At 43.5% G+C, this 19,108-nt stretch overlaps 1 protein-coding gene across 1 annotated transcript in view; it reads left to right on the top strand.

Annotated features, from left to right (window-relative positions):
• The window catches only part of XRN2 (5'-3' exoribonuclease 2), a 117,785-nt gene that overhangs the window by 83,271 nt on the left and 15,406 nt on the right, over positions 1-19,108 (top strand). Inside the window, exons 21-27 of the mRNA XM_069768927.1 lie at positions 4,372-4,455; positions 5,005-5,102; positions 13,699-13,778; positions 15,113-15,169; positions 15,251-15,319; positions 16,520-16,654; positions 16,746-16,876. Of these exons, the coding sequence (XP_069625028.1) occupies positions 4,372-4,455; positions 5,005-5,102; positions 13,699-13,778; positions 15,113-15,169; positions 15,251-15,319; positions 16,520-16,654; positions 16,746-16,876 (654 nt within the window). The remainder of the gene's footprint in view (positions 1-4,371; positions 4,456-5,004; positions 5,103-13,698; positions 13,779-15,112; positions 15,170-15,250; positions 15,320-16,519; positions 16,655-16,745; positions 16,877-19,108) is intronic.

Below are 19,108 nucleotides of genomic sequence, written 5' to 3'. Positions count from 1 at the left end.
TATCCCAAGACCATACTCCGACTGTAGCTGGGAAAAGGATTTCAACTCCCGCCACTCTAAAATCTGACAGGCATACCGAATCCCCCTGGCTTGCCATTCTGGTATATATCGCACAGCGGAGAAAACCTGGTTAGACAAGTAACTCCGCCATTTTTCTGTTCTTACAATCTGACTGCATGTCCTTCATGTATCTATACAAGGAGTAATGGGGCAACTCAAGGATTCTAAGGTTAAGTTTCCACAATGAGTTTTTGGTATTTGACGCTGTGTATTTTCGCTGCGCTAAAAATAACATTTATAGTTTGAGCAAAGTGGATGGGATATTTAGAAATATGCCCACTGTGCTTTTTTTTTTCTTGTATATTTGCGCAGTGTTTCAAATCTACAATGTGTTCATCTCTTGTGGGTCTTCTGAGTTTTATGTGCAGATTTTCGTAAAAAGATGCACATGGATTTTTTTGGTTTTGTGCTTTCTACATCAGCGAGGTGTATTCAAGAACTTATTTATTGAATGAAGAAATTCCAGAAAATTGAGACGTTTTGGTTACGGTAATACCTGAGCAGTTGACACTTCAGACTTTCACACCGTGCTTCCACACAGATCTCCTCTGTCCAGATGACTGATGAAGGTCAGGTATTGACCGAAATATCTCTTAATTTTCTGGAATTTCTTCAATAAATAAGTTCTTGAATACACCTATATGAGTGCCCAGTATTTCTACATCGCAGCTGGTGGATTTAGTTATCCTACTTGTGCACCACCAGAAGTCCAGAAGTGCTGAGTTTTCTTGATTCTTTCTACATCAGGACTGATCATTCTCAAAATTCTCAGATAAAATCTGTATTCAGGCAAGACACTGTTACCTTACTGGGATAGATAACAGTTGGTGCTTCTGGGATTCCATGTAGTGTTTGGCAAGGCAGGGGCTAAAGGAAGAACTCCTCCTACCCCATACCCCTCCTCCTACCCCATACCCCTCCTGTACACATAGGAGAAGGCAGTTGCTACTGATAATATTCCATCTCTGTAATGTAACATTCGAATTTACAGAATACATTTTTGTGTACTGTTGATTTATGGAATAAAACTTTAAACAACAGTTACACTTTTAAAGTCGGAGGGATCGTCCAACAATCCATCCAGTCTAATAAGTATGGGGGCCTCCTGGCTCTCCCCGACCGATGGCAGTAGAAAGAATGATCTGGCACTTTGTCTTTCCAACAATTGATTGTTTTGTTCTGTAAGACATAAGCTGCAGTCAAAAGTCTGGAAGCGGCACCTTCAGAGAACGCACAAGCTCTGTCGAGCTCTACTGTGTATTTTGACTGACCGCTACTAAAGGCCTCATTCAGATGTCAATAATTTTTCCTGCAGTTAAAAGGAATCTGTCACCACATGTGACATATCTAAACTATTAATATGGGTATAGAGGCTATAGACTGCTGAAAAGTCATACCTGTATGTCTCATATGAGATGCCTTGTGGATAAATCATGTGTTATCACTTTATATAAATTACATCTTCCAGGCTATGGGGAGGATGTTGTCTGGAAGAGAACTCTGACCCCAGAGATTATTTTACAAGAAGGGGGAGTTACCAGTGTGAGACAAGTAACCAACACAGAGCAGTAAAACTGAACTTTGTCTTCTTGCAAACAATTTTTGCTTCTCTCTGAACTGCTGTTTTGCAACAATATTGCTGCCCTGTCTGCCTGTGAGATGGAAGCTGAAGCTGAGAGGAACCTGCAGATGTCAGTGAGATCAGGATGGCAGAGCCACCATCACGCCTCACACTGGTAACTCTCCATGTACAGTAAGCTCTGGAGGCAGAGTTTTCCTCCAGGCACCATCCGCCTCAGAGCCTGTATGAGGTCATTTATATTACGGTAAGTGATAAAAGATGTTTTCTCCACAACAAGACATCTGCTATGAGACATACAGGCATCACTCTCCCCAGCAGTCTATAGCCTGTATGCCCATATTAATAGTTTAGATAGGTCAAATGTGGTGACTGATTCCCTTAAACAACAAAAGAAATCCAATCTTCATCAGTGTTTTGCATCGGATTTTCTACAGTGTTTGGTCAGTGTCTGTTTTTACCATTAGATATTAGTGATTTCCTCATGGGGGAAAAAAATTGTAAAGCTTACAATACCCATTGCAGTGTTAGAAATAGCAGTACACAATGACAATGCATGCTGTCAGTGATTTCTCACAGTCCTGGACCCTTAGATTTGTGTGGGTAATTTTGATCTGCGACTCACAAATGTACGTGGCTCCTTGATGGGTTTTTTTTCTTTACGCCTAGACCATAAAAAAACAGCCATGTGGACAGTTCCATAGATTATAATAGGCATCTATTCTATACGTGAAAAACACGGATATAATACAAATGTAAAAACAGATCTCTGAATGAGGCCTAATGTGTATATGTATGAGCCTTATATTCATATACCACCAGCGACTAGACCATGCAAGGTTAGATAGAGGAAAAGGGAGTTTTTACATGTCAAAGATATCCAGATTCGGGACTATAAAGAGCCAATAGGTGGCTTTTTAATTCCAATGCTATATAAAAGCAATGTATTTGTATTTTCCCTTAAGGGGAATCTGTCAGGTTTTTGCTATAAAATCTGAGCACACCATGATGTAGGGGCAGAAATCCTGATTCCAGTGATGTCACTTACAGTATTATGCAGTTTTGCTTGAATCTGTGTTTTCTCTGCTGTAGATCCAGCATTGGTCAGAATGTGCGCTCTGTATAACCCCGCCCACACCCCTGATTGGCAGCTTCCTGTGTACACACAGCATTGTCAGCAAGCTGCCAATCAGTGGTGAAGGCGGGGTTATACACAGCTGGACTGCGTGGCACAGGACAACTAGTCCCACAGTGATCTCCTGCTGATAAAACACTGATTGTATTGAAACTACAATACACAGCCAAAGTGACACCTCTCTGGAATCGGGGTCTTTGTCCTTATATTATTCTGCTCTCTGATTAAATAATCTTCTGATGGATTCCCCTTATAGCCACAAGGAGAAAAATAGCCTATGCATATATTTAGGTGTGCGCTTATTTGTGCATAGGCTATTTTTCTCCTTGTGGCTATGCTGTTTCTATGCATTTTTGCAGCACACTATAGAAATTATTTAGTTATGTATATTTTTCTTTAGATATATGATTTATATATAGGCAGTGCACCTGTGATCCTTTGATCTGTGGATTCCCCTTATAGTCATCATCTTTGCGGTATTATGTTAGGTGTCTGGAGAAAAAAAAACACATGACTGTAATTTCTGTTCCCTTGTTCGTTTTTATTCACTTTTTGCTAGAGATTGTTTTCAAGTGTACCCCTTAGTATTACTTGCCCACCCAGTCTTCGGCTTGATATGGAGAGAAGCATTTGCACGCATACCACACTCAGTAATAGGGCCTTTTACACTTTCCATACAGTCCACCATGCAGTTGCATCTCCCCTTGGAATAGTATTTTTGAATTTACTCTTAAGACGTAGCATGTTCTAGGAATGCCATTTTTCTTAGAGAATTGTAAATAATAAAAAAAAAAATTCTACTCCAATAATAATAATAATAACAAACTCTGAGAGAATACATGCTAAATGTGATCTTGAAAACTGGACTGCATTTTGGGCAGCACGGTGGCACAGTGGTTAGCACTAGTCTTGCAGCGAACACATCTGCAAGGAGTTTGTATGTTCTCCCCATGTTCGCGTAGGTTTCCTTCAGGTTCTCTGGTTTCCACCCACACTCCAAAGACATACAGATAAAGAGTCTAGATTGTGAGTAGAGTTGAGCGAATTTGTCCCTGCTTATTTGGCAAGCTATAGCGCTTACCGAATAAGCTGCGGAGGGAACCCGGATACCTGGATCGCTCCGGATGACCAGTTGTTGAGCTCCGCAGTTGCATTTGTCACGGCTGTGTGACAGGCACGACCCATACATGGAGAGCCCAACAAAAAGGATCTGCATGCATGTGCAATGACTGTCATACAGCTGCGACACATGCAGCTGCGGAGCTCATCATCCGGAGTGATCCAGGTATCCGGGTTCCCTCTGCAGCTTATTCGGTAAGCGCTATAGCTTGCCGAATAAGCAGGGACCCAAACAAATTTGCTCAACTTACTAATTGTGAGCCCCAATGGGGACAGTGATGATGTCTGTAAAGTGCTGTGGCATTAATGGTGTTATATAAGTAGGTAAAGTAAATAAATCTAAACTTGATAGAATAAAAGTTGACTCCTCGCCATCCTGAGACTTTGTGAAGTTGGCCGGTATTGTTTCAGGCTCATTAGTCGTCTTGCGATTCTCTGTTCCTTCTTTAGTTAATTGATTGCTTCCTTTCCCCTTCAGGTGTTGCTCTGTTGCCATTTGTTGATGAGCGGCGCCTAAGAGCTGCTTTGGAAGAGGTTTACCCTGACCTCACTCCTGATGAAAGTAAGATTATGATATTCGTCAGTGTTGTCTGTGTAATCACGAAGGTTTTTTGCATTAGCGTACTTGTCGTTTATGCTCTGCCGGGCTGCAAATGAACAAGATATAATGGATGTCTGCTATTGATTGCCTTTAAACAAATCTGTGACCTTTTGCTTCATAGATGATTTAATTGCAGTAAATTGAATGATCCTTGATGCAAAAATGGAGCCTTAGCGGGTACAAAGTAGAATAGAGCCACCTTGCATTAAAACTTGTTAATTAAACTCTCATTTGCAGGTTTCTTGTGTGACTTAAATGATCTGTTTTCACAGGAAAGCTTTTTTACGAGTATCTGTTAAAACCACAACCACCAAACAATTAGGAAAAAGTGGGAATTTTAGCTGTGTAATTAAGTTTCTAAATTGCTTTATGAAAGCTGAAATCATTGGCAGGAATGAATTAGCTTGTGTTTGGATTATACGTTAATGAACTTAATGGCGGCTGTTGAAGATACTCAGAAAAAGGAACGGTTTGCGCTAAGCAGTGTTCTCTCCCTTCTCTTTATTTTAGAAAGAAGAAATAGTCTTGGCGGTGATCATCTGTTTGTTGGGAAAAATCATCTCCTAAACGACTTCATACATGAGCTCTACAAGACCAATGCTCGAGAGGTACAAATAACCGCAGTTTATTAATAATGTTTATTTTGGTGGATGACTTTTAAACCAACGTATGAAGGCTTGCTGCATTATAGGTTTGATCCTGGTAAGTAATATTCACTAAAAGTATTAATGACTTCCTTTTGAACTGAGAATTAGTTTATCCAGTTGCTTACCTAAAGGCAACCTGTCCCCATGAAAATTCAGTCAAACCTGCAGGCAGGATGCTATAGAGCAGGAGGAGCTGGGTGGATTAGTATATAGTTTTGTGCGAAGATTCACTATAACCTGTTATCATTTTTAGCTCTGCTCTTTCTGGGATTTTTGGACCAGTGAGCGGGGCCTAACAGTCACTGACAGTATTCTATTTGAGATTGCTGTCCGTCACTGATAGGACCGAAAATCCCAGAAAGAGCCGAGCTTAAAATGATTAAAACACAGGTTATACTGAATCTTTTCTCTCAAAACTGTATATCAATCATCTCAGATCCTCCTACTCGATTAATTGGTGCCTGTAGGTTGGCTGTATTTTTATGGTGACAGGTTCTCTTTAAAAGTCACCAGTCAGATGGTTTTGCTTCACTTCGCCTCTACCACTATCACATTGACCACTCTTTGAAGTAAATTGATAGTGACTATTGTGGTTTAATTCATGTCTAGAAGAGGATACAAAATCGCTGAATCACTGCTGAACTGCCTATGGCCCGATGCTGCAAAGGCAATAAACATCTAGTGCACATGTCTATGAAGTGGGACCCGACAGCATGGGCTGTGCTTCAGTAAGAGTTCTGTGAAGTTGGACCTGTTTGGCGTGTCGCTCACGCCACAATGGGCATAATTATAATCTTAACTTCTCCGCCCAGATGACTAGTAGAAGGTATTTGTTTTTACAACGGCTCCTCCCAGATGACTAGTAGGAGGTATTTGGTATATATAGTGCAACCTCCTACTCTCTCTGGCCTCCCTCTAGGACCCTGGCACCACTCCAATCCATCCTACACTCTGCTGCCCGACTAATCCACCTGACTCACTGTTATTCCCCAGCCTCTCCTGTCTGCCAAGCCCTTCACTGGCCTCCTATTGTCTAGAGGCTCCAGTTCAAAACCCTCACAATGACATACAAAGCCATCCACAACCTGTCTCCTCCATACATCTGTGACATGGTCTCCCAGTACTTACCCACACGCAACCTTCGATCCTCTCAAGATGTTTCTCTACTCCCCTCTTATCTCCTCTTCCCACAACCGCATGCAAGACTTCTCCAGTGCCTCCCCCATACTCTGGAACTCTCTACCCCAGCACATCAGACTCACCTACCACGGAAACCTTCAAAAAGAACCTGAAGACCCACCTCTTCCGACAAGCCTACAACCTGCAGTGATCCTTAGTCTGCTGAACCGCCACACCACCAGCTCTACCCTCTCCTGTAGACTGTGAGCCCTCGTGGGCAGGGTCCTCTCTCTTTCTGTACTTGTGTGTGCCTTGTTTTGCTCATGCGTATTGTGCTTGTCTATATCTGCCCCTTTCACATGTAAAGCGCCATGGAAGAAATGGCGTTATCAAAATGTATAATAATAATAAAAATATTTGGCATTATAACTGCTCCACCCAGATGATTAGTAGGAGATATTTGGCATTATAACTGCTCCTTCCAGATGGCTAGTAGGAGGTATTTGGCATACAACTTCTTCACCCAAATGACTAGTAGGAGGAATTTGGCATAGAACTGCTCCTCCCAGATGACTAGTAGGAGGTATTTGGCATAGAATTGCTCCTCCCAGATGACTAGTAGGAGGTATTTGGCATAGAACTGCTCCTCCCAGATGGCTAGTAGGAGGTATTTGGCATAGAACTGCTCCTCCCAGATGGCTAGTAGGAGGTATTTGGCATAGAATTGCTCCTCCCAGATGACTAGTAGGAGGTATTTGGCATAGAACTGCTCCACCCAGATGGCTAGTAGGAGGTATTTGGCATAGAACTGCTCCTCCCAGATGGCTAGTAGGAGGTATTTGGCATAGAACTGCTCCTCCCAGATGGCTAGTAGGAGGTATTTGGCATAGAATTGCTCCTCCCAGATAACTAGTAGGATGTATTTGGCATAGAACTGCTCCACCCAGATGGCTAGTAGGAGGTATTTGGCATAGAATTGCTCCTCCCAGATGGCTAGTAGGAGGTATTTGGCATAGAATTGCTCCTCCCAGATAACTAGTAGGATGTATTTGGCATAGAACTGCTCCACCCAGATGGCTAGTAGGAGGTATTTGGCATAGAATTGCTCCTCCCAGATGGCTAGTAGGAGGTATTTGGCATAGAACTGCTCCACCCAGATGGCTAGTAGGAGGTATTTAGCATAGAATTGCTCCGCCAAGATGACTAGTAGGAGGTATTTGGCATAGAATTGCTCCTCCCAGATGGCTAGTAGGAGGTATTTGGCATATAGCACATGATCATATCATTTGTAGCAAAAAGGCTGTGATTGGCTGAACAGATCTGACCTGCCAGTTGCAGAAATTGCCCCTCTCCCCACTGCACTGAATAAAGGTGTCCCGCTGCAGGGACGGGGTGTTTGGGGATTTTAGCACAATACCTATTTCCACGCAGATCATACAGTGCTTCTATTTGCTCGAACACTTCCCGATTAGGCCGTACTAGTTTGCTCTATGTCATGAGGAGATTAACTTCTTACCACATTTAATGAGACCATTTTAGCATGTTGATGGAGCTATTAATGAGCCTAGTAAAGTGGTGGTAACTGCAGTGTAGCCACTGACGGATTTCCATTAGAGCAGAGCCAGCAGCAATTCGGAGGAGTGAGATTCACTGTTTAGAATGGTTTGTAGTTATTGTATAAATATACAACATTAAAGGGGGTGTCCCAACGATTTCCTACCCATGATAACCTGCTACTCACTGGCTGGCCAATCGCTGCGATTCCATACTGATCACGAAAATTAGGCTCTGAAAGTTCATGAGATTGTGACACAGCAGCTGCTCATGTGCTGTGCGGACAGCCAGTCGGGAATCACTGTAGCTGCCTGCACAGCTGCCGGCCTGGCAGCTTCCCTGAGCTGGGAGAGGCTTAAGGCCCCGTCACACATAGCGACGCTTGAGCGATTCCGACAATGATACGACCTGTCAGGGATCGCTCAAGCGTCGCTATGTGGTCGCTGGTGAGATGTCACACAGTGCGATCTCCCCAACGACGCAGCAGCGATGCGGCGAACTGTAGCGACCTGTAGAACGATGCTATTTCATGATGATTCAATGGGACGTCCTGTCAGCGAGGTCGTTAATAAGGTGTCAAACACAGCGATGTGTGCTACCCAGCGGGACCTCAACGATCAAAAAATGGTCCAGGCCATTCCGACACGACCAGCGATCTCACAGCAGGGGCCTGATCGCTGCTACGTGTCACACACAGCGAGATCGCTACTGAGATCGCTGTTGCGTCACAAAACTTGTGACTCAGCAGCGATCTCGCTAGCGATCTCGCTGTGTGTGACGGGGGCTTTACAGGCCGAAAAGTGACTCGCTCACATGTATCCCCTGTGGTGCCTTCTGTTCCTCCAACAGCGGGTGAGGGGTGCAGTGGTTAGCCGAAACCACGCCCGCCCTGAGCTGTGCTCCCCATAACACGACAGTGGCCACCACGGAACCAAGAGAAAAGGAAACCCAATCTGAATGGAGGAGACAGCTGGAGGCAAGCAGAGGGCACGCAAGAAATGTATATTGACTTTTCAGTCCCAAAAAGGAAGGTAGCTTAATCTAATGCTGGGGTTACTTCTCATACAGTTTTGTAGGTTGTGATAGTCGGAGCCTGTTCTAATTGGTCAGATGCACGATACCCGTAGATTGTGTACGTGTCCCAGCTGGTTTGGGCACATGTGGTATTATCACACCACTCGCCTCTTCATGCAAAATTTAGCGATGACTGACAACCACTTTTATAGGGGTTCTCTGGGAACAGGGAAAAAACAAAAGGAAATTTCATAATAAATTTTCTAAATTAGTTTAATTAGCAAAATGCAATGGTGTTGTCTAGGAGCTTAATTGTTAACAAATAAAAATGGCCGCTGTCTTGTTACTGTCAGAAACTAGAATGTTAGGACCAGTGCCTGTGAGCATGCGCAGTGTCCTCTCCTCGGCTGTGACCTAGAGATAATCTATGCAATGTTGTTCAGAATTACATTGGCGTGTAAAAGTTTGAGCACCCTTCGTCAAAATTACTGTTGTGAACTGTTAAGCAAGTTGATGAAATGATCTTTAAATGGCCTAAAGACACATTTCCTTTTTCTTTTTTTGTAAGCGAGAAGAAAAATTTTCATTTTTTTTTTTACATTTTAAAAATTACAAGAAGGAAACTGTGTTGATGCAATTGTTTAGCACCCTGAATGGTTAGTACCTAGCAGTACCCTCTTTTTCAAGTATTACAGCCTGCAAACACTTTTTGTAGCCATCAAAGAGTCTCTCGGTTCTTGATTGAGGGATTTTGTTCCATTCTTCCAGTTCTGTGAGATTCCTGAGTCATCTTGCATGCACTGCTATTTTGAGGTCTAGCCACAGATTTTCAATGATGATCAGCTCGTGCATTTTGAAGAAGTCTATTTTGGATTTTCATGCGAGTTGAGGATCATTATCCATTTGTAGACTTTTTTTTCCTTTAATTTTTTTTTTTATACAGATGTTATGTTTTCAGCAAGAATTTGTTGAAATTTCATTGAATCCGTTCTTCCCTCTACCCGTGCAATGTTCCCTGTGCCATTGGCTGCAACACAACCCCAAAGCATGATCGATCCACCCCCCATTGTTAATGGTTGGCGAGATGTTCTTTTCCTGAAATTCTGTGTTTTTTACTCCTCACATACCTTGGATCATTGTGGCCAGAGTGTTCTATTTTTTAACCTCATCAGTCCACAGGACTTGTTTTCAAAATGCATGTCTTGTTTAGATGTTCTTTTGCATTCTTTTGATGCTGAATTTTATGGTGAGGATGCAGGAGAGGTTTTCTTTTGATAACTCTTCCATGAAGGCCATATTTGTGCAGTGCTCTCTGAACAGTTGAACAATGTACTACAACTCCAAAGTTTGCTAAATCTTTCTGAACATCTTCTGCAGTCAAGTGAGGGTTCTGATTTGTGACTGTAGCAATTCTACTAGCAGTTCTCAATTTTGCTTTGCTTTCCAGACCTTATCTTGACCTCCAAGGTTCCTGTTAACTGACAATTCTTATTTACATTCCGAGGAAAGGGCAAAGCGTTTTCAAGTTGCCATTTTCTTATAGCTTTGTCCTGCATTGTGGGCCTCCACCATTTTAATTTTCAGAGTTCTAGGTAGCTTCTTAGAAGGACCCATGGCTGCTGTTTTTTGGCACAAAGTTAGAGGAGGCTGGGTTTTCATAAAGCTGGGAAATTTATATCACCTGGCCTTTGCTAACGATAATGGTGAACAAGCCATAACCCTAATAGGCCAAGTAAGGTCTGAAACCTTGTTCAGTTAAACTACTGTCACACTAGCATCGGTACTGGCCCGTCGCAGTGCGTCGGGCCGACGCATGCTGTGAAGTAAAATCACAACGGGGGCAGCGGATGCAGTTTTACAACGCATCCGCTGCCCCATTCTAAGGTCCGGGAAGGAGGGGACGGAGTTCCGGCCGCACATGCGCGGTTGGAAAAAGCGGACCCGACGGACAAAAACACATTGCATCCGTCGCACGACGGATGCAACATGTGGCAATCCGTCGCAATGCGTCGCTAATGAAAGTCTATGGAGAAAAAACGCATCCTGCAGGCAACTTTGCAGGATGCGTTTTTTTTTTTTTCAAAACGACGCATTGTGACGTGTGTCGAACGACGCTAGTGTGAAAGTAGCCTTATCTGAGCACACACATGCAATGTGGGAGTTTGCTGGTTTCTAAGTCGAGACCGGAGGATGTGTATGAGTTAGGCTACTTTCACACTAGCGTTTTTTGCAATCCGACGCTTAGGGCAAAAAATGGATCCTGCAAACGTGCTCGCAGGATGTGTTTTTTGCCCATAAGCTTGTATTAGCGACGGATCGTGACAGATTGCCACACGTCGCGTCCGTCGTGCGACGGATCCGTCGTGTTTTGGCGAACCGTCGTCACAAACGTTCAATGTAACGTTTTGTTTTTTTTGTCCGTCGCGTCCGCCATTGTCGACCGCGCATGCGCGGCCAAAACTCCGCCCCCTCCTCCTCCCCAGACTGCAGAATGGGCAGCAGATGCGTAGAAAAACTGCATCCACTGCCCACGTCGTGCAAAAAAAATCACAACATCCGTCGGTACGTTGGCCCGACGCATTGTGACAGACCCGTACCGACGGAAGTGTGAAAGAGGCCTTATACATACTCCCGGCCAGTGTGCGTATCCTCTCTCCATTCAGCTCTATACAGCAAGGCTGCTCCCTCTCTAGTGACTGGGCGGACTAGAGGAGGCGGCCTTCCTCCATACAAGTATATGTAGTGTGATGCTGCGTCCACAGGTCGGAAGTATGAATAAGGCTACGTTCACATTAGCGTTTCCCGACGCATGCGTCATGCGCCCTTATATTTAACATGGGGGATGCATGGACATGCGTTGTGCGACGCATGCGTTTTTTTGCCGCAAGCGTTGGGCGCAGAAAACGCAACAAGTTGCATTTTTCTTGCGTCCAAATTTCGGCAAAAAACGACGCATGCGTCGCAAAACGCAGCGTTTTTGCGTGCGTTTTGGTGAGTTTTTATTTGCGTTGTGCGTTGCGTCGCCGACGCAGCGGCGCACAACGCAAATGTGAACGTAGCCTAATACTGCGTGCGCTTGAGGGATTCATAAGTCTGCAGTCACAGAGTGACTGCAGTTATCATGGGTGCCGAAACATGTTAGGGTAGCCTCTTCTTACCGAAGCACCTCTGGTATCTCCAGCATTAAGTCAGGTAGACTGGGTGGACAGCAGTGTGAGCAGCCTCTTCTTACCTCAGCACCCTGCTATCTCCAGTATGGGATCAGATAGACAGGATTGACAGTGTTTCTCAGCACCTCTGGTATCTCAGCTGTATTGGATCAGATATACATGGTGGACAGCAGTGTAAGCGGCCTCAGCACCTCTGGTATCAGCTGTATTGGATCAGATATACATGGTGGACAGCAGTGTAAGCGGCCTCATCTTGCCTCAGCACCTCTGGTATCAGCTGTATTGGATCAGATATACATGGTGGACAGCAGTGTAAGCGGCCTCATCTTACCTCAGCACCTCTGGTATCAGCTGTATTGGATCAGATATACATGGTGGACAGCAGTGTAAGCGGCCTCATCTTACCTCAGCACCTCTTGTATCTCAGCTGTATTGGATCAGATATACATGGTGGACAGCAGTGTAAGCGGCCTCAGCACCTCTGGTATCAGCTGTATTGGATCAGATATACATGGTGGACAGCAGTGTAAGCGGCCTCAGCACCTCTGGTATCAGCTGTATTGGATCAGATATACATGGTGGACAGCAGTGTAAGCGGCCTCAGCACCTCTGGTATCAGCTGTATTGGATCAGATATACATGTTGGACAGCAGTGTAAGCGGCCTCATCTTACCTCAGCACCTCTGGTATCTCAGCTGTATTGGATCAGATATACATGGTGGACAGCAGTGTAAGCGGCCTCATCTTACCTCAGCACCTCTGGTATCTCAGCTGTATTGGATCAGATATACATGATGGACAGCAGTGTAAGCAGCCTCATCTTACCTCAGCACCTCTGGTATCTCCGCTGTAAGGCTATGTGCACACGTTCAGGATTTCTCGCAGAAAATTCCTGAGAAAAAACGGACATTTTCTGCAAGAAAACTGCATGCGTTTTTGCCGCAGTTTTGACTTGTTTTTGCCGTGGTTTTTTCCTGACACTTCCTAATGCATTTTGTAGTGGGAAATCCGCAAAAAACGCTAAATTAATGAACATGCTGCGGTTTTTACCGCAATGCGTTTTTTTGCGGACAAAACCTCATGTGCCCAAAACATGCAGAATTCATTCTAAATGATGGGATGCTTATTCTAAGCGGTTTTTTTTTTTTTTGCGGTTTTATAGCGTTTTTATCGGGAAAAAACGCGAAAAAAATTCGAAGAAAAAAAACCGCAACGTGTGCACACAGCCTAAATGGAGTGCATATGCCTAGATATGTGAAGGACTGAGCTTCCTACTGTACATGCCACATTTGCAGATCAGGGTTCAAAAACTTCAACTTTGAAGGGATCGAACTAAGCACTAGATGCCCCTTTTGTGCTTTTTTATTTTTCTTCATTATTCTAGTAATGAGTTTAGTGTTTTAATCCTTTTTTCTGTAGCATTAACCCGGTGACATTAGTTCTTAAGTGAGTTGTCCTGGTAAAATAAAACTTTGCCTACAGGACAAAATACGTAATAAACAAATACAACAATCAGCGTCATACTTGCCTGCAGCCTGGATCCAGTGCAGGTCGTTTTGTGGTTTGCATGGAAAGTTTTTTTGTCTAGTCAGCCCCTTGTGCTTGTAGTTAGGGCAAATGGTATACTTATTGCATTTTTTTCCAATACTCGAAGCTGTCATATTGAGTATAGCTTAATATTGTCTGTTTCATTTCTATAGCCAACTGGAATACCGCCCGAGCTGTGCCACGGAATTCAGGGAATGCTTGAAATTAATGATGGGGCAGTCCTTCCCAATGAGTAAGATAGATATACAGAATTCAGCATTTTGCAATCTAAATAATGCATGAAATGTGTGGCTTTTATACGTGTGCAAGAAAACATGTGAACGCATGCATGAGAACTGTGGTTTCTTTGGCTGTTTTTTCCCGATAATTTTCGTGTTTTTGTTTTTTTAATGCATGGTTTTCTAGATATAGTATGTTCTCAAGTTCCTCTTGTAAGGGAAAAATTGTGAATTTTAACTGAAAAAAAAAAAAAATATGCCTGAAAAAAATGCTGCTCAAAATGGTGAATAAAGCCTCACAAAAAAAGCGGAGAACCTAACCATAGTCTAAAGCAGGGGTGTCAAACTGCAACCCTCAAGGGCTGCAAACAGGTCATGTTTTCAGGATTTCCTTGTACTGCACAGGTGATAATTTAATCACCTACACACATAATGATTACAGCACCTTGTGCAAATCTAAGGAAATCTTGAAAACACGCATGGTTGCCCTCGAGGAATGCAGTTTGACGTGATGCACAACAAATACCTTTGTGCAACTTGTCTGCTACTGGTTATCACATGATTATTTTAGAGCTGTGATTTTTGCCATTAAAAAATAAATGGCCAAAACTCTGCAAAGTTGCACGCTGATTGCAGTCACGTGACTTCCATTGAAGTCTATGGCAAGTGAGTCATGTGTGACTTGCAAACAGCTACAGAAAATCTAACACATTTGGAAACTTTTTCAACTGTTTTGCAGTCACAGTGCAATCCTGTAAGAAATGGTTATATGTGATGTCTCAAGGCAGCACTGCTATTTGTGTCGCACGGCACATGTTGCCGTGTAGCCCCAGACTCGTGTGCTCAAAGCAGACTGGAATATTCTATTTTATGAGACTGAGAGTAATTCACCTATTTTAGTCTGCACTAAAAATTAATATTTATTATACTTGGGTCTGATTTGTGTGGCAAACTTCCCAATTCAAATACGGTAATTGGGTCAGTGAAAAAAAAACAACAGCGCATGGACAGTCTCGGCTGCAAACTTGTGCTGTCTATTTATCATTGGTTGCTAGAAGAAGAAGAGGCATCCAACAGTTGGGGCCTTTTTTTTTTGCAAAAAAACAAAAAAAAATCGCACAGACCAAAAACTGATTAAATATGGATCTAGGAGAGAGAATTTTTTTTTTTCTTTTTTCTTCATATAAGTAAAAAAATTAGTAAATTTGGCTTTAATCTGAATTATGTTGGATATACTGAATATTTTATATTTAGTTCGGAGGTAAATTTTCATTACCTTTTGAATGCGTATTAATATATTAGATTTTTTGCAGTTATTCAGTCTTACTGCCTTTTTTTTTCATTGTAGGATAGTGGAGTCTCCTGTGCCTATGTTAAGGAATTTAACGCAAAATTATGCAATTAGGTATGTATTTTAAGATCACATATGTGCATATAATACTGAAATGCTCCCTGCATCCATATTATTGTTTTTTGTTTCATTTAGCATCAAATTTAAAGACCCTCAATTTGAAGATGGTTTTGTTTTCAAAGCTGTGGTTTTACAAGGAGCCAAGTAAGTAACCATGATTAAAGGGAATATGTCGGGTGATTTGTGTGTAGTATAGTAATAGTGTCCTGAAGTAGGGCTTGGGCAGCCCTTTCAGGATATGTAGCTTTTATTACTGTACGTGGCCCCCTTGTATTGTCCTAAGCGCCAAATTTATTGTCGTGCGCCTGCAATTTAAGCATTACAGTACTGGCCCTGGATTCCTGCACTCCCTCAGAAATGCATACCTTATCTTCCCTTCTATGGGCTCTATATTCAGGGATCTTCTGCGCAGGCTCCGGCGACTTGCACTCCATTGACTTCTGGTGTGCTCGCCGATAAGGTGCTCTCCCCACTTCCTCCCTGCATAATCATCACTATGTACATATAGTTCCTAGTGATGACTGTGCAGGGAGGGAGTGGGAGAGCATAATATTGGCCCACACATTGGAGGTCACAGCGACTCGCCTGCGCAGAAGGGAGGATGAGTTATGCATTTGAGGGAGTGCAGGCGCAGGATTCCGGGGCCGTATCTGATGCTGATGGGAGGGGATACTATTGTAATGAGAGGAGGCAGGGATTTCTTCTAGGCACCGCACGCCCCGGAGCCTGGAAGAAATCATTAGCATAAAGACAGAATATAACATTTCTCAACAACAAGACCATTAACTTGAGGCGTACGGATAGGACTAGTGTAACATTTCTGTTACCTGTATGCCCATATTATTAGATCATATACGTCTCGAGGGGAGGGGGGAGATTCCCTTTAAAATGTGGAGCCCAAAACTGGATCCCATATTCCAGATGTGGCCGCACAAGTGACTTATAGTCCGAGGATTGTGATGCGATCCACTCCATCCAATCAATGATGCCGGCTGGCAGGGTGGGGAGGGGGTAAATATGCATTAATCATTTACATAAATTTTGTCTCAAATTTTCTCTTCTTTGGGCATGTGGTAGTTATGTAAATATCCTCCAGACTTATTGCCTCGTGCCAGCTTGACTTGCTGGCACAAGACAATAAATTTAGCGTTTAGAGAAACACAAGGGGGCCACGTACAGTAATAAAACTTGCATATCCCGAAAGGGCTGCCCAAGCCCCGCTTCAGGATACTATTACTATTCTACACACATCATCTGACAGATTCCCTTTAAAGAAGAAAGGAATTAAGAAAATGTTGCTATTTTATGTCAGAACTAAATTCTATTCTTCGCCTGGTCATGTAGAAAGCCATCAGTTACATTAAAACCAGGAGATTGGGAGAAGACCAATAATAATGGCAGACCTTGGAGGCCACAGCTAGGTTTCAATCGAGACAGAAAGCCAGCCCACCTGGATCAGTCGGCTTTTCGAAAATTGGGGTAAGTGGCTGCATTGTTCCATTTTACTTACCATTGTAACCAAGGTTGTTGCAACATTTGTTGACATTTTGACTTGCTTTTATATTTCAAGCCATGTGATGCCACAGACCAGAGGAGCATCAAGAGGTGGACAGTATAGCAATGCTCCGCCACCTAATTACAATCCTGTAAATGCATATCGAATGCCCAGTCATCACCAGCAGATTCCCAACTTAATGCAAAGTAAGTTCAGGGTTTTGCTAAATTCCGGTTTTCAAACTTGGTGGACCTGTCACTTGCTCAAAAAATGAAGTTAAATATATTGTGAACATCGCTGAGTGCCCCTGATAATGATGTTTTCCGTTTTGCCCTGTGTCGCTCCATTGCATAGATATTCACATTTGTTTCTTTTGGAACGCAATATGTGAAATTTCTTCTTGCAGTCCACCTGGGCGTTTCTTCAGAGTCTTCTATGGGGTGTGCACGTTCACTCCTCTCTCGAAGACCATGCTAATGACAGCTCAGCAGCTGGTCTAGCAACAGCTCTCTCTCTCTCGCCAGCTCTGATTAATGACATCTGGGAGAGTGGGATGAAAGCACCCATATCCACAGAAATTGCCAGTACCTGGTTACAATATCTACATAATGTAGATAAGGCCAAGGAAGCACAGGTGCAAAATACAATGAACAACACTCGGACACCTACCATGTATAAATGGGTGTAGAAGGGATGCATGCTTATTATAAGCTCACACCGATGAGACTTGTATAAAGTGCCAGTCACACAGATACATAGAGTGCACCATGTTGGCTTACTCCCTATTGGTCACAGTCATTCTAATAAATCAGACCGGCTGCCCAGCACATAAGTGCTGAATATACAAAAAATAACTTTGTCACATGTCTAAAATATTTTATCATTGGGTCCGTGTCTTGCTATGTTTGTTACTAATAAAAATAGTAGTTACTTTTTTAATTAGCTTTTTGTAATTAGAGTTCAGTTATCATTTATGCAGATTACGCTAGACAGATTGTTTTTTTTTTTTACTCATGTATTTTGTAGATTACATTTTATATTCTGATGAAATGCCCTTAAAATTACCATTTGGCCACATTCACACATTCAGTATTTGGTCAGTGTTCCACTCCTGGTTTTGCCCTAGAAATACTGATTTAAAATACAGACCTAATACTGAATGTGTGAACGTGACCTTAAGGTCCATAGTCCAAGCAAACGGGTAACATCAGTCTGGTGTATTTCTGAATATCGGTATGTGATGAGCTAGCCAAGTACCACTATCCTTTCTGGATTGTTTAGTATTGTTTATCTTTGATATTTCTCTTGGATTGCCATCACGTTATGATTCATGAAGGTCCAACCTCTGCTCAAGTGAGTGGAAATGGCTGTGATTACCGCTGTGTAGGGAAATGGTGAAAGCACTGTGGCCTCTTCATTTTTTTTTTTTTTTTTTGCATCACTTGGGGTTTCAGAAGTCAAACTCACCAATCCTAAAATAACATATCCATTACAGAATAGGAATATGGTATATCTTTCTCCTACGCCTCATTGGGGGACACAGGACCATGGACCATGGGTGTTGTGCTGCTTGCCACTAGGAGGACACGAAGTAAACACAATAAATTAACTCCTCTGCAGTACACACCCCTTGACTGGCCAGTAACGACCCAGTTCTTGCTTAGTGTCTGTAGGAGGCACTTGGGTCTGTTTCAGACCCCAACGTTTTTATTTTATTTTTATTTTTTCTGTAAATTTTTATTTTTTAATTAACGGAGTGAAGGGGGCGACGGATTCGTTTCAGGGTCCGCTCTCCCCTGAACCATCAACAGGCGAGCACGGCGAGTATACCCCCCGTACCTCTCCTGCGACGACTGGGGCATGCCTCATCTACGCTAGGGCGACGGTTTCTAGACAGTCCCGATCTTCCCCCTGTAAGATGGCAAGCACATAGAGTATACCTCTTATGTGCATCTCCCGGGCTCCTCCGCAATTAAGCCCTCACCTGATGGCGTCATGTAGTCCCCCCAGTAGCCGTAAGCCCCCTGCGGCAGGCACATCCGTAAGTCCCCTGCGGCAGGCTCAGCCGTAAGTCCCCTGCGGCAGGCACACACCAGGACGCTCTCCATCTCCCGGCATAGGGAGGATCGATTGAGCTGGATTTAACTCCCTCCTCGGTGATTCCTACCCTTCCTGACGCTGCCGGCGTGGGAAGGTGCGGTCCGGGTCCCTGGGGAGAGGTACCGCTGGCTAGATGCCAGCGGCGATCATTAGGCGCAGCGGTGCGCTCTGCCTGCCGGCTCCACAACTTTAGTACCCGGCTTCTTCAGTCGGACTAGGCCGCAGTTAAAAAATCCCGCCCACCGCCGGAGCCTCGCCCACTACTCGGGCGCTTCTCGCTCTGAACGAGAAGAGCCCTGCAAATCTCGGGTGCCATCTTGAGAATCCACTTCTGCGGG

The sequence above is a fragment of the Ranitomeya imitator genome, chromosome 5 (genome assembly GCF_032444005.1).
Source record: "Ranitomeya imitator isolate aRanImi1 chromosome 5, aRanImi1.pri, whole genome shotgun sequence".
In the NCBI taxonomy this organism is placed as follows: Eukaryota; Metazoa; Chordata; class Amphibia; order Anura; family Dendrobatidae; genus Ranitomeya; species Ranitomeya imitator.
The sequence above is the reverse complement of the archived record's forward strand: the minus strand, read 5'-3'. Positions and strand labels throughout refer to the sequence as shown.